This window comes from Metopolophium dirhodum, chromosome 4 (assembly GCF_019925205.1).
Source record: "Metopolophium dirhodum isolate CAU chromosome 4, ASM1992520v1, whole genome shotgun sequence".
Taxonomy (NCBI): domain Eukaryota; kingdom Metazoa; phylum Arthropoda; class Insecta; order Hemiptera; family Aphididae; genus Metopolophium; species Metopolophium dirhodum.
Window position 1 is genome coordinate 37188939 of NC_083563.1, and position 17436 is coordinate 37206374.

At 30.4% G+C, this 17436-nt stretch overlaps 1 protein-coding gene across 1 annotated transcript in view; it reads right to left on the reverse strand.

Annotated features, from left to right (window-relative positions):
* Window positions 1-17436, reverse strand: part of LOC132943472 (acetylcholine receptor subunit alpha-like) — a 54331-nt gene that overhangs the window by 9670 nt on the left and 27225 nt on the right. Inside the window, exons 5-6 of the mRNA XM_061012484.1 lie at window positions 17074-17183; window positions 16810-16990 (exon numbers count right to left, since the gene is read on the reverse strand). Coding sequence (XP_060868467.1) covers window positions 16810-16990; window positions 17074-17183 — 291 coding nt within the window. The remainder of the gene's footprint in view (window positions 1-16809; window positions 16991-17073; window positions 17184-17436) is intronic.

A 17436-nucleotide genomic window follows, 5' to 3' on the forward strand; every position in this document is an offset into this window, starting at 1 on the left:
ATAAAAGCCATAACGACGATAGCCGGCCGCGATTCGAGCCAAGACTGCCAGTACATAGCCATGCCGCTCGCCGACGACGACGGTAGTACACGGCCCGACATCAAAGGTCCTGTCTTAATACGCCGATAAGCCGCTGACCTACGGCTGATGACGGCGGCGAGCACTGTAAATGGTCCGTACACCGAAATAGCCGTCCGAATAGCAACGCCCGTCGTACACATTACCAGAGTCGCCGCGTTCCATCAGCCTTACCGACGGAGACTATCGGAGAGACCTAAAAATACTCTCTCTTGACCCCCCCCCCCCCCCCCCCCTTACATTATAGTCTATAATAGCTGCAGTGTATAAAATGAAACAATTTTCGTAGCCAGTAGAGTACCTAAGGTATATTGAAAATTATATGTGGATATTGAAACAACTAATCTTAATCGGCATTAATACACTAAGAATTGTATTATTAATAAGTGGAATAGTTATCGTTTAACTGTTAAAAAACTAAATTGATTCTAACTTTTGAGTATTGAGCTGATTGCAATTAATCTACTCTTATCCAATATAATAAAGGTTTAACAATACATATCCGAAGAAGTCTGCCAAGCACTTGGACCTTGCCCACTGGACACAAGCAACTTAATTTTATTTTAAGAAAACAGAATTGTGTATAATATAATTTTTAAAAAAATAATGTAAATTAAACCTAACCTAAATCTAACACAAAACCCTTGTACAGTTGTACCAATGACCTAGATGTCGATGTATTTAATGATCAATTAGAAAAAAAAAGTTTATCAAAACAAGGATTGGATGCTGCCTTAGAAAGCCATAATTTAATTATTCAAAAAAATAACAATTATTTAAAATATATCATATTTTAAATGTTTTTGAATAACTCAAGTTATATTGTAAGCGTTGAACATTTTCAAAAAATGTATGCTCCAGATACAATAATTGGGACTTTCTTCTTGTTTTATTTTCTACATAATATTTAAGATTTACGGTGCACTCATACATACATTATACCTAAATATCAGTAGTAATGGACAAGTTAACGATGTAGTGTTATGCTTAGTATTTATTGTTACAAGACATATTATTGTTTTCTTCAAATCGGTATTAAATACAATTTAACATTTTATTTCAATATTTCATGACTACGACAACAAATTCCGCCGCGTCTCACTTAAAGGTTTTGAGGTTAACTTAATACGACCGACGTCTCGTTATAGTTTATGACCGCTGAATTAAACTTAATATAACATATTATTATGCCTAAACGGAAGATGAGCATATTTTTGCGGAGAGCCGTTTTTAATGTTAAAATTTACGTGATTTGATTTGATAGTCTCTAGTGTCAAATATTTACAATAACCCTAGCTGTGGAAGTGTCTGCAGGAGCAAATCTTGATTTTATATTAGTCATTAGTGGTATTCAAAAATAAAGTCTGCGCTGTATTGATAACAATAATACACAAATAAGCTATAAACGACGGTAAACTAATTGCGTGACCCTAAACAGTAAATTGTATATACATTGCGGAATAATAATAATAATAATAATAATAATATTGTAAACCGAAAAATTAGAAACATAATAATAAATGTCGACGCATGCGGCGCGGTGCCAAGTATATTAAAAATACAAATTATATAAATCTGTCTTCCGATGTCGATGACAGTCATTTCGTGTAACCGTATCATAATATTATGTGTACCGTGGAACACAAACTCAATATTTTACGGGGTGTAGACATTTTTCACTCGACACCGCTAATATATCATATGATAATATTATGTTGATAATGCCAACTTTTCCGTACTCACAGGCTCACAGACTTCACCATGGACTCAATATATTATATGTATCGATAAATCGCCATTTAACTGCCCCAGTTTACGTATATACTCTTTTAAAAATAGGCACTTGTTATAGTATTATTATCATTGCGAATTGGATATTATTATACACACCGACACCGTCCGACGCGTCGTTGCCACACTGTACCACGGCGGTGGGTCATTATATTTTTATTACGAGTGTAATGCCGCAAATTTCGACGGGAAGACGGAAAAGACGAGTGCAGCTCTCGTTCTATAAGTATATGCAGACGGATGTACGTTTTAAGTTTTAATATTCAAAGGGGGGCGGTGTCGGCGGTGGCCAAAGGGAGTGAAAAAAAAACGTTTTAGACAAGATCAATGAGCGAATGAATACGTTTGCAATGAAGGCCGACGTTTAAGTTGACAAGGGGAGAATGACCCGGTTCTCATGAATATTGATGACGGCAGGTCCGAGAGACACCGAGACAATATATTAAAAAAAAGAAAAAAGAAAAAAGAAAAAAGAAAAAAGAAAAAAGAAAAAATACACCCGGCAGAGAAAAATATAGAAAAGACGGGGCAAACAAAATGCCATGGGCTATTGAAAAATAAAAAAAAAGCTTAGCAAAGTTCTGTTAGAAGACTATAATATATGATAAAATGCGCTTATTTCCGTTATACGAGTCGCATAAACAATATAGGTACATACTACATATATAGTTGTTTTTATAGGTTATAACACAGTAGTTGTTTTCTGTCGACAAATGTAGTTGTTTAGAGATAATAAAATGTTCTGATTAGATATATTATAGACCAAACAGAATTATGTATTACTAAATCCGATCAGTGAAATGGCACTTCATTTAATTATTTTTAGTTGATAAAATTTTTTATGTTTGTGTTATAATAATAAAATTGTTAAAATGAATTGAAAAAACCGATAGATGCAAGTTAATAACGTTAAACAAACCGTAATATTAAACTGCTATAACAGAATTATCGGTACAGATCGTGTGTAACGCAGACTCCAATATTACTTCCAATAATGTCTAAAGTGCCTAATCGTTTCTAAAATTTTTAATTTACTATGTGTGCTGTTAGTTAATAGTTTTGATACTAAAGTGAATTGTATTATCAAACATTTAGATAAGAAAATTATCCAATCGTTGGCTTTTATTCGATATTTTAATTTTCAAGGGAGATAATATTATGAGGATCTTAAATTTATGATATTTCACATACCTATATCTTCTTTGAAAATTAAAATATCGAAAATCACTGATGCTTAATTATACAGATGAAATTCTTACCTAAAAGTTTGATATTATGTCAATTCATTCTAATATTAATACTATCAGAATTAACAGCACGCTATTGGATCTAGTGAACTAAAAATGTCCATGTCTTACGGGTCCTAACTTTAGTAAGTTAGTTCAAATTGTTAAAATAAAATATCTTGAAATATTATCTAGTTATTAAAATATATCATAAATTATAATAAACAAATTGGTTAGGTTAAAAGAACACAAGAGAAAGATAATGACAGTTACTGGCCTCGTTGACGCGTTATATTGGGTTTTGATAATGTGATTCTAAAATATAAGCTCTGAAATAAATATATTCGTATATTAATTATGTATACTGTGTAAATATTAGTAATAAAATTGACATTGATAATGGTGCCTTTGTAACGTGATAAACAAAATATTATGCGTACCTACCTAGTATTAAATGCATATAATATATAATAAATATATACAATATAATTATTATATTATAATATAATATATTATGTACATGGATTAATTATTCTTCTAAAACAGTATACGCAGAAATACGCTATAAATTAGTATACAATTTGCATAACAATAATACCATTATCTATATTATACTAATATATAAGCTGTAGAGTTTGTTTGTTTGAACGCGCTAATCTCAGGAACCAGTAGGTTTGAATTGAAAAATTATTTTTTTGTTGGATAGTCCATTCATCGAGGAAAGCTATAGGCTATATAACATCACGCTACGACCAATTGATAAAAGTGCTCAAACAGGGATATTGAGATTTACGATGGAAATATTTGTTTATAATGGTTGCTATTGGTTATAGGAGAAACAATTAATAGAAATAGTATTTATTTATTATTGGTTGCTATTGGTTATTCGGGCAGATTAGGTACAAGCATGCATCAAATCAAATTTTCGCACATTACCTACCAGGGTAGCTGAGTTGCACTTACTGCAGTGAGTTACATCAAAAAGTAGTTGAACAATCACAATTTTTTTAAGAGTTATAATTTTTACGGGCCTTGAAGTGCACAGGATCAGCTATATCATATATAAATGTTTGTGTGCAGATCTCTGGTAAGAAGATAGACTAATTTAAAAAGGGTTAAATTTGGTTTTTTTTATTCATAGGATTTTAGTACTGTTAGGTTAGGTTAGGATTATGTATTAATTGATTATATTAATCTACCGTAGTATATCAAAATAAACTTGGTATAACTTTGATACTTTAGAGTTAAATCATACACTTACGTACAAACAACACTGGGTCCGCGATTTACCGCAGGTAGATTGCCTACCTGATAATATACTGCTGCGAATCAGAATTTTTATTTCAGGCAACAAAAAAGTTAAGATAAATTTTGAACCCCATACACCGAATATTAAATAACGAATTGAACAAAGTTTGAGTCATATAGAGTTGGTACATTTAACGGGCAACGGATCAGCTAGTATTACATAAAACGTAGTGTTGTTCTGCCACCACAGATAATCAGAAAAAACCATATGTTCCTGCATTAATTAATATAAACCCAACAGCCACCAATAAATTATGGAATATTGACCACAGAATTGATTAAATCTATTCTGTGTATTGACTAATAATATTACCTATATTTTATATTTTATGAGTTTATGACTACTTGGAATTTGTTCATACTATTTAAAAGTAGTATAAACTTCAATTAAATTACATTAATATGGTATATAACCAGTAGATATTTATCTAGATAAGATAATAGATGGTGAAATTTTCATCTAAATAAGTCGCAACACTGAGGCTAACAAGTGGGCAACCGTTCGTTTAATTTAGATACATCGAAATTTATCTATGGAATAATTTAAAGTAAAAACGGTGGTTTTGTTTAAAATTCAGAAGTTTGTTCCATCATAAAAAACTTTTTAATGGTACAAAAAATCTCAAGTAGTCGAAAACAATATGGTTTTAAATATTCTTAAAAATTCTGAAAACCAGATTTGCAATAACTTAATAATTAAAGAAAAATGATTTATAGCACGTTTGGTGATTCACCTATATTATAAAATATGTATCTATAATTTATAATTATTGAACTTACTCGTACGTACTTCTTACTCTCTTATCGTACTTTTATTTACTTTAATAAAATACGATTCATTATTAGATAGGTACGAAAACGAAACACGATGACTGCAGTGATGTAGCTAAAATGCCTATCTATAGCGCCGTGTGATAATAATCGTATCTTTTGCTGATTTATTGTGTACAAAACATAATAATTTATCAAATTATATATAATATAATTACATATTATTTAATATTTCGAGTTTACTAAAGTCGATCCAGGTAACGCTAATACATGATACTCTAACCAATTATCAATAATATATTTTATATAAATTACCTTAATATTAAGAGTATCGAATCTATAATAATATAGTTGTATATTATATTATTATATAATTATTACAATACAGAATTCATAAAATATTCTTTACCTCCATGAAAAATATCAAAATTAACTCTAATATAAAAAAAATAAAGTTTCTACCTCATAATTCGTAAACATAAAAATTGTAAGCCTAAGATCAACTACAGCATCAATATGTAGATCCAGACCAAAGTCATTTTAACCAAATTTATAGTACACAGGTAACTAACAAACCACTTCCATACAACTTCAAACTTTCTGGAGATGTCTGACTCGAAACAAAATAAATAAAACGATTGTCGTTGCTATTGCATCATATTAATTTATTATCATAATTTTTATTAATCATAATTTAAATTACATTTTTTAATTATTAGCTTAAGAAATTCTAACAATTTTACAATTTTAATGGTATCTTCATTATGTATGTGTTTTTAGATAATTCATTAGTTTTTTAACTGCATTTTTATAGTCTTTTTGTATGCCATGAATGTATTTTTTAAAGCATTTTAATTTATTTTTCAGGTATTTACTTTCAGTCCGTGTAATAATAACAAATAATATTTTGTGTGTGTGTGTGTCGAATGGGTGTGTGGTGAAACAGAAACACGAACAAGCGATTAATAAATTATCCGGCTGCGATATTGATAAGCCATGATGCCGTCGCAACGACAAAACTTCCTCCGTCTTCCATCGTGACAAACAGTATCCAGTGTTCAACAACGAGATTTTTCGGGACAACATTAATATTATTATTTATTTCCGGAAATGATAAATAAATGATAATAAAAAATTAACATAAAATGTTGGCAGTGATCTATTATTATATAACAGTTATTAAGCTATTTATTATAAAATGTTCGACGGTTTATAATAACAATATTTATAGAATAACCAGAAACAAAAATAATATAAATTACAGGCAAACATATTATTTTTACTATCTATAGTGTCCTAATAATAATTATAATTTCTTTTGGCGCTTAAAACTTAAATACAAGTGGGAGCTAAGCCTATTTTATTATACGAAAAGTATTGCAACTTTTATTTTTCAGAGAATATATAATTTCTATGGCAAAATATTTAAAACTAATTAAAGTTATAAGTAGGTATTGAAACATTTATTTTCTAGTTTTGTTTTTTTTTTTAATACCTATATAATATCTATGATTTACTATTATTATTTGTAACGTGCAACGAAACAGTGTTTACACAAGGACAATACTTTATGTGGCATTCTCTCGAACTGCATTTTATTTTTTTGGCTTCGCCGAGAATATTCTTGAACACTAATAATACAAAAATAGATGCGCGAGATAAAAAATTTATTTTTATTTGATAAAAATTACAGTCAAGAGTTAAAAGTGGGGTATGGAGTGAGCTGTGGCTTGTGGGTAACGCCCCTTAGTATAATTTAACTAAATAATGGGAAACTCAATCATCTTGCAGACCTATTCAAGCTGGAGTTCCTCAGGGATCCAAACTAGGATCTATTCTGTTTAATTTTTACATCTCAGATATTCCACAAGCTATGGACACAAACATCGCCCTATTTGCTGACGATACCACCATCTACTGCAATTCTTCGGATACTCAGAAAATTACCACCGCACTCCAAAATCATCTCAATAAAATTTCATTATGGTGCCTAAAATGGAAAATTATAATAAACCCATCAAAAAGCCAAGCGGTATTTTTTTCCCTACGCAGAACACAAACACCTCAACCAGTAAAGTTTGACAACGAGCCAATAGGTTGGAAATCGTCGGTAAAATACTTAGGCGTTATCCTCGATAAGAAACTAAACTGGTGGCCTCACATATCGGCTAAAATTCAGCAAGCATACCAACGACTAGGGGTTCTTTACCCAATACTAAATAGAAAATCAACTATTAGTAAAAAATGCTCACTTATTATATATAAGCAAGTACTGAGACCTTTAATATTATACGCAAGTCCTATATGGAGCAGTTGTGCCAATAGCCACTTAAATAAAATTCAAATTTTTCAAAACAAAATACTCCGCATAATAACTGATGCACCCTGGTACGTGCGCAACAAAGCCCTTCATAAGGACTTGAATATCCCTACTATTGACGAGAACTTAAATCATCTAGCAAATAGATTCTTTCATTCTCTTACGAAATCAAATGGCGCCGCCCACTACAACTTAGTCGAAAGACCACCAAAAATTCGCCGTCTCAAGAGAGGAAGACCCCACGACCGAATTAAATGACCTACCACCAATCACTGCCACATCGTATACATCAAGCCAGAAAAATTCTAGTTTTAACCTATATTTAATACTAATATTTTATCTTATTTAATATTTATTATTTAATTATATCTTCAAACTTAATATTAGCACTATTATCGCACTTATGTAAAAAGAAAATTGTATGTATATTATCAATAGGCTTAAATAGCTTTTCCAGCTAGGAACGCCTTAATAAAAAAAAAAAAAAAACTAAATAATAAAATATAAACGAAGAAAATTAATATTAAATGTATATAATATTGTATTTATTTAGACACTTTAACATTTAAAATTGTAAGACTCGTGAGCTGTTACTCGTCGTCGTATGGCTCACCTGTCACCTCGGGTAAGCTCGGGTGGTAGTCTAATGCGGCCAAAATATGTTGTTTTTGACATACATAATATGTATTATGGCTGGGGGTCTTCTATAATTTTGTGCGACATGGAGAGCGTTACCATGACATCATGAACGAAACCGGTTCTACTTTCCACCTTGGCCAGTACACCACTTCTATACTGTCTTTGTAAGTTATATTGGAACGGCAGCGCGGCGCTTCGTTTTTCAGTAGGTGTAAATAAAATATATAAATTAATAAATAAAACCAATATTGGTTAATACTGTTGTTATTTGTTCGGCAATGTCGGCAATCGGAAATTATTGGTATTTATTGGTATTAGCTCATAACTTCTCATAATTATATCAACACCTTACTGTCGTGGTAAATTAATCAGTAGCCATAAGACATATACTATATACATGTAATCAATGTATCTGCATGCAGTTTGGATACTCTTTGGATTTGCATATTTTTCTCAAAAAATATAAAAAAGTTTCATAAACCATCAAAATTTTTTGCTGTAACAATTATATAGTATCTAATAGTTATCTATATGACGGACAAATAATATCAGCTATAAAACTATTTTTAATATTTTTAATTTAAATGTACTATAAATATTATAAGGTGTTGTTATTATTATTATATTATAATAATAAAATGGTTAAATTACTTTTTAAAATGGTTTAAGTTGACCAAGGGACGTAAAACAATTCTGTAATAGATACATTTTATACCTACATTGTTCTCGATCGTTTTAATATAACTCATTGTTTTTATCAATACATTTAAATTCATGTTTCCATTTTTCAGGACTACTACGCTGTTCTTGATTTTTGTTTTAGTGGTGCAAATGCGCATTACTTGTAAGAATTGTATCATTGTGAACTTTTTTTTTTACGCACAGACACTTTTATTCTTCGAATATAGTACATTTTTATCATGTTATTTTGATCGCATTGCTTGAAAAAAATATGAATTTATATTATATACTTTATTTAGGAATATGATTAAAAATTTGAAAAAATATTAATATCAATGAGTGCATCCGCCTATACACTTTTATAGCCATAGTAAATTGGTAACCATAAACTTTTTAAAACAATAATTAAACTTATCAGTTATCATAATTATCGTTTACGATTTTAACATTTAATACTTATAATTGTTGATAAAAATAACAACAGATTTTGTTTTATTCCGAAGTGTTCCATATAATAAATTGTTATCGATGAATTGAGGATAATCGTTTATTCGTTTGTATAGTTATACATACATAATATGTATCATTATTTATGGAATTTATCTCCAGATAAAAACCGATTAAATACGACTTACAAAAAAACATACAGGATTGTATTCTTCCAAGATTTCCCCAACTGTCTCAAAAACTATTGAATATATATATATATAAAAAAAATGACCACTCTGTGACCTCCTGCACTCGCCAATCGATACAAGAGCCTTTCTAAACTTTAGGAACACTTTTACTATCCCAAAAAATATTACTTAGAAATATCACACAAACCGGTATGAAATGCATCTCCGCTCCACTTTGGATATAAAATGTGTACTAAAAATAAAATTATAAAATTGTTCTTAAATTAAAACCACAACTGATCCCAAAACATGCAAAGTTTTTTTTAATAAAAATGTTTTATTTCTTAAATTTGAAGACATTTGAACAAAAAAAAATCAATATTAAATTATCTATATTACCTACCTATACGTCCTACGAGGATAATGTCTATATTATATTAAACTATACAATATTATACATCCTATAGCCTATAGCTTATATTATATTTAGTTTATTACCAATTTTACGATAACACAAGATGGTAAAAACATCTACCTTTTTATGGTAAACATTTTATCATCTTGTTCTGAGATTAAATGTCACTTATATTGTCATCCGTTTAAATTTTGAACAGTTGGCGTACCAGAAAAATTATTTTTAATAAATATAAATTGAATTGTAATATATTAAATGTATGTATAATACTACTTGCCATCATCCATCATACCAATAATTTAATAAAACTTATTGAATTATTTTTAAAATAATATTAATAAGCTTATGCAATCATTTTTTAATTTTTACGTAATATATTATGTAAAAATGATTACAGTGTTTACTTATTATTAACTAATAATTTAAATATTATGATCAGTAATTAGTTATTTCATGTTTGCACTATTGAAAAATGGAATTAAATAAATCTTTAAAACATTTTATAACTCTATAAGCCTAAATGTATGTTTTCCGTCAATACATAATAATCGATTCTAAAGTAGAAAACTACTAAATACGTGTAGTAGTAGTGGTGGCAGTGATGCTGCCTTGGCGGTGGTGAAACTTATACACGGATAAAAAAAATGTAATCCTTTTTGGAGAAAATCCAAAGAAACAAGGAAAAGAATAGTAGAAAAACAGGAAAAAAATAGGAAAAAATAGGAAAAATAGAGAGAAAACGAGCGAGAAAGTGTCTGGTTTTGTTTATTTTTATCTGTTTTGAACGTATCGGATGTATAAAACTCACTACGTGCGTGTATACCTTGGTTGGAAGTGGGATTCAAAAGGATATCCTGTAGAAGGTGCTGTGGGGTAAATGAATAGTGCCGAGGGGTGAATCAAGACGGAAGGACAAACGGGGGTGAAACAGCCCTTTTATCGAACCGTTCGTTTTCTCTCTTTCTAGCATGGGCTGCGTTAAAATTTAAAACCAAAATTATGGCAGCCTTTATAACAGCTAATACAAAGTATTCGCATAACCCTCGCCAAAATACATACTGTGTACGCTGTACCGTAAGTCCCTATATCGCATGGGAAATAATCCCAACCACAGTCCACAGGTAATAATTGGTATCAGTATATGAAAGCAATTTAGTATGAGGTCATAAAATTATTCGATAATTTAATCATGCAATTACTAATAATACATAATTTAATCGTTTATAGTTAAGCAGATACGTGTTAATTAAATGTGCTGTAATAAATTGTATGAACAAAATATCGATAGTATATAGATATATATATTATAATGGTTCAAAATTTACTATGTTTTTACACTATTCTAATGAATAAATGGTACATATTAATTTTTTTTAATAATATAACGACTAAAAGTTGAAAACTGTGAATTTCGTAGATCAAATTGTATTATAGACTCGTCGTTCGCTAACATAATCATTTTATTTTAAATTTTAACACGACAATTATAACCATCGCATTAAAAAATCGCCAGTCTTGTAAGTTTATATTATTTTACTTTTCCATTAAAAAATAACCAATATTATAGGTAAGTGTTGTTATAAACGAATGCACTTTTTTTCATTATTATAAATTAGATTAATAGATTTTGCATAATAATAACATTGCGGTTCGGCTCTATAACGGTGATCACAAACCGATAACCCGCGATATTAATGAGTAATTTGATAATATTATAGTGATGATGTAAGATAATGTATTAAGCATACTACAGAAAATATGTTGTATATCAGTGGTGTGGAGAAAGGGGTATTGAGAAGTAGTCGCCTTTGAGTACCTTTTTTTGTTTGTGCACCCACTAGTAATGTATAAGTGTGATAGGGTGACGGGTTCAATGTTAAAATTAAATAATAGATTCCAGCAATTTTTTTACTTGCCACGCCACTGAAGGTAACCGAAAAGCGAGAGTCGGCGACAATGACGAGAGAGAAACGCAATATATCACATTATAATATGGCAGTTTCACTACTATTTTATTATATACATAATACCTATTATTTTATTTTTAAAATATATTGTTTTTGTTTTCACTTTTCACGCTAGCAATATTGTACAAACGTGTAAATGAATCAAAATGTCATTGAAATAAAATATACTAAGTACAATTACTTTATATTGTATGATATTATAATAATATATAAAATAAAAATAAAAATCTCCAAGACATACCTATAATTACTTTTATCTTTTATTTTTAGAATTTCAGTAGCTTAACTTAAAAATCGCTTCCCAATGTTTTCAAATAAGAAGATTAGTTTAATTTTGATTTTGTTCCTCGTAACATATTACACAGATTACAGAGATTGCAAAACCTTGGTCATTGTAAAAATATATTGCGTTGTATTTTATACAGTTGTTGAGCCACAAAAATGTGATACATGTATTACCTATAGAAAATGCTATAAAAATTAAAAATGTTGTACCCAGAACGTTTTATAATATATTAATAACAAAAATGTTTATGTCAACTAAAAAATTTAACTTATGTCACATAAAAGAATTTCAGTTTATTTACTTGGTGGCTCGCAGTATAAGTTGTAAACAATGTATGTATTCTACGTGGCTACATATTAAAACTATACAACAGCAATATTCTTTATTAATGATGCCTAAGTCTTTTAAAAAAAAATAATAATAAAATGGTTCATACTGTTAAAAAGGACAATGCTTTTTATAATGGCATAATTATTTTATGCTATCCAAATAAATAATCAAATAATGTATAAGTACATAATAATCAATTTAAACTTTTGAAAAAAAAATGCATTATTTTAATCAAACACTAATGTGATTAGTCTAAAACATGAAAATGAAATGTAATCAAATAAATACTATGGACTGTGTCGCGAACACACATTGTATTATTTTATTAAACGCTGGGTGTTGTATAGGTACATACTAAAATAGAAGATTAAACTTACACAATCGATTTGGACGTCAGTTGCACACTAAGTTTGAAAATTATCGGCTCACCATGAAAAGGAAAACCCTTCTGGGATTTAATTCGTATTGTAGCTTTTGTTTGAAAACACTAAAACATCCCCTTTGACTTATTGAACTTGTTAGTATAATATTAAGTTTTCTTTGGTCAAATATCCAAGCGACTAAGCCACACGAGCAGGAAAACGAAAAGAAAAGCAATAAAACTAAGTGCTTTTTCCTCGTTTCGAAGTGGACGAATAATATTTGGGCACCTTTCAATTTTTCCACAGAAAAGTTTTATGAAAAATGTGTATACATTACAAGCGATAGCAATAATAAGTGGGACAGATAACTCACGATCGGGAATTAAAACATTTTTGTATTCAACAGTTTCTTGGTTTGGTTTTCAAATTTTTGGAGTTTTTTGTTTTAGTGTTCTGTTTAGTGTTAATCGGTATATTTTACTAATTCGAATTAAATAACTCAACATAATTCTTAAAATAAAGTAAATCAAATACAATTACATAATATTTTATACCTACTAATTAGTGATTAGTGATTACTTGTAGTCTGTAGACCTATAGTGGTTTTAAGTGTTTTATATTATCAAATGATATAAACCTCTTAATCTTTAAGTATAATCATCCTACACTAATATAATAGTATTATATTCCTAATTTTGGACCACTTATGCTTGAGCATTTTAAATATTCAAATCGTTCGTCTTGATATAAATTATAATATGTACCTAGTTATAGACCATAGTATGCAATTAAAAAAATAATAAATAATCATTTAATGATATAATAGCCGGGAAGTACTTTTGAGAATATCGAACCGTAATGCAGTTAAGTAAATTATTTACAATACATTATTTTTAAAACATAAAATGCCTACATTTATGTTTATATAAATATTCGGTAGTAAATGTTGACAACACCGAACTAATTTCAAACTACGCTGTGCATTAGTAGTTTAAAACATGCCATTAGCAAATTGTTGTCAACTTTAACTGACATCCGAATTATACAACAATGAAAGATTAATCTATAATAATAGGTTTACTTTTAGAAAAATGTTTGTTGAAATTGTTTGGTAAATATATCAGGATAGAGTTTGGCTTGATTACTCTATTCAAATCTAACTTTCCTAAAGTTTAGTTAAGTAGGTATTTAATATTTTACCTAATATTTTAACTATTGTGTACTAATTTAACTAAAAAAATGCGATTCCAGTTGTGTTTCAGCCACAGAAGCGGGAGGACACTGCTTATCACAATTAATAGTTTAAGGGAATCTAAACTTTTTTATGTGAGTGTTGGTGAATTTATTTTTTGAAGCGTAGACTGCTTTCCAAATTAATATTTATATACTTTTTTTTTAAATTCATATGATATAATAGGCTTAATCTTTATCTCAATTAGCTTTATGTAATATAATGTAGTTACGAACGTACAAGTACGTGGAAGTGGCTCGACTAGATTTGTGAGTTATGTAGTGCTATTAGTAAGGTGAAAATATAAATAATATGAATTTACCACCAAAGCATGCTAATGAACCAAAGTTCCTCCACAAATTAATCGTGCCCAATATAATAAAATGTTATCCATGGTACCAGTTGTAACAGTACACCGTCGTACACTACAAAACGGTCCTTTTCAGGACCACCAATCACAGCTCAGCATGACGAAACAACCCGTTAGAATAACTTTGCGCCCTCATTACAGAGCCCCGAGTTATTCCACACCCTTGACAACAAAAGCTACATGTAAAGAGATCTAGGCGCGTCGAACAACACCATCCCTAAATCCATAGCCCCAAAACTGTGCAGGCAACACCACTTCCCGTACCGAACGTAAACACAGCAGCCACGGCGGCAACACACCTGTTTACAGGCGGTACAGGACACAGTATATATACCGGGCGCTTTCACCGCACCGGCATCAGTCTTCCATCAGCCTTCAAACCTTCAACAGCTCATCCACTACTAGAAAGAACGAAGACCCGACAGTCTACTACAAGCCAAGACTACTACAGCTGCTAACAGACCAACGACGACCAGCATAACAGCCAAAACGACGATAGCCAATCGCGATTCGATCCAAGCTCGTATCGCCAAGACCGCCACCGCATAGTAACGCCGCTCACCGACGACGAGGCTAGTACACGGCCCGACATTAAGAGTCCCGCCGTAATACGCCGACGAGCTGATGACCCACGCCTGATGGCGGTAAATCGTCGTCCGTACAGCAACGCCTACCGCAACAGTACCAGGATCACCTCGTTCCATCGGCCTTACAGACGGAGACTATCGAAGAACCAATACTCCCTCACACTATAGTCTATAATACTTCCAGTGTATAAAATGAAACAATATTAGTAGCCAAATAGATGCCTATATATAGTGTATTGTGAATTCTATATGTGATATTGAAATAACTAATCATATTCGGCATTAATCACTAAAAATTGTATTATTAATTTGTGTATTAGTTACCTAAAACCTAAACTGATTCTAACTTTTGAATATTGCGATGATTGTGTAAATAAATCCTGTAAACTGGCACATTGTATACTCTCTATTGTTCGAGTTGCATACCACGGACATTTTGTACGGTGGAAATAAATTAATAAAAATCAATCGGGGACACTAGTACGGTATAAATAAATTGATCTACTCTTATTCAATATAATGAAAGTTTATCGAAACAAGGATTGGACGCTTCCTTATAAAGTCATAATTTAATTATTCGAAAAATTATCATTTTAAATGTTCGAATAACTCAAATTATATTGTAAACGTGAAATATCCAGATCCAATAATATATAATTTCACTATTTTCTTGTTTTATTATCTACATAGTATTATTATTTACGATTTACGGTGTACTCCGTACACCCATTATACCTAAAAACCATTTAGTTATTACTAATTAAGTAGCTCTTTACTTGAAGATCTGCAAATCACCAAAGTAAATTGGGAATTATAAAATTGTTATCAGGGTTTACGAAGAGTAGTATTTATTTGTCCACACATTAAAATACATTTTATAATGTTTGCTTTATTTAGACGACTACACAGTTTACAAGGATATCATTAAATTTTATAAGAAACAATTAAACAATTTTATGTACAAAACAGTAGGAATAATCACATATTATTATTATTATTATGTTCAGTATGCATTTTCAATTTGCGTACAATATGGTACCTACATAAATAATTCGTGTGGAAATTATTGTGCTCTTGGTGACCGTGAAATAAAAAAAAAGTTAAGTTTCATTCGAATAATGTTTTATTGATTCATAGACGAGTGATTAAACCTTACAAACACGTGCGGTTGATATGGAACAAGAACTTTACGGTCAAAACATCTGCGCTACGTAAGTAGGTAATTAACGAACTTTCCTCGTACCTCTTTACCGTCTTAACATTTTCAACACTGGTATTTGGAAGGGCTAAACTTTAGAGGCAATCAAGTTTTCCGGAAATTGCGTAAAACCGCACTATGCACCAACCCTTCATAAAGTAGATTGACGGTTATAAAAATAACTACATATTGTGAGGGGAAAATACCCGTCACGTTTATTTGCCCGTGATCATCGTCCGATTGTATCACGTGACTTAAACGTTTTCCCAAATCAAAGAAATTTCAAACAAAATGGAAGTCTTTAATGATTTAATTTACGTAGGTAAAGTATATCAATGTTTATAATTTAAAATATTGTACCCATAAAAGTAGATAGGTACTTATTTAGTGATTATTATCAACTTTATAATAATGGCCATACACATATTGCGTACGATTTTGAGAGGCTACATAAAATAACGTATTATATTATTTATTTTACATAAAACCGAATGCAAGTAGAGCGCATTATAATTATTTTTTAAGTCACCGGGGGAAAACAATGTATTTATCTATTTGACTGTTTAGTGTTTCTTATTATCATTCGGTTACGGTGGTTAAAAAATAAAATAAAAAGGTATACAGTTTATTACCTGGAAACCGTCATAGGTCCAAGAGCCAAATTTCATCACACACGTCTGTTCGTCAAACGGGAAAAATTCTACATCTATTTCACAGGAAGACTTGTAAATAGCTGGAGGTTTCCACTCGACCCGACCACTATAGTGGAGCATAGCCTTAGTGGCCAAAGTCACTTCGAAATTTCCGTCAGCACTTTGAACAAATATAACATGCAGAGTTAATCATATAAACATACTTGATGTGGTTTCTATTAATATAGTTGCAGAAACAATTACTTGTTATAAAGAACAATATCTGGCCTCCAGACGTGTTCAGACGGTACGTGTAACCCTTCGACACCACCATATTCCTCAGGATTCCACGTCAACTTATAGTCATACCAATACTTGAAAAATAAAATAAACATCAGGTTAGTATTAATAAGATTAATAAACATTATAAAGTGTGCCAAGCGCATAGGTACTTTATTAAATATTTAATGCAATGAATTAACTTTTTTTTTAAACAGTAAACATTTTTGTACAAGTTCAGAGGACCGCATGTACTCAAGTTTTCTCCGACCAGTTTTACATACGCGTGTGAAACACTCGACCACTATATGAGATGAGGAAAAATTGACTTGCTTTGAAAGAAGGTTG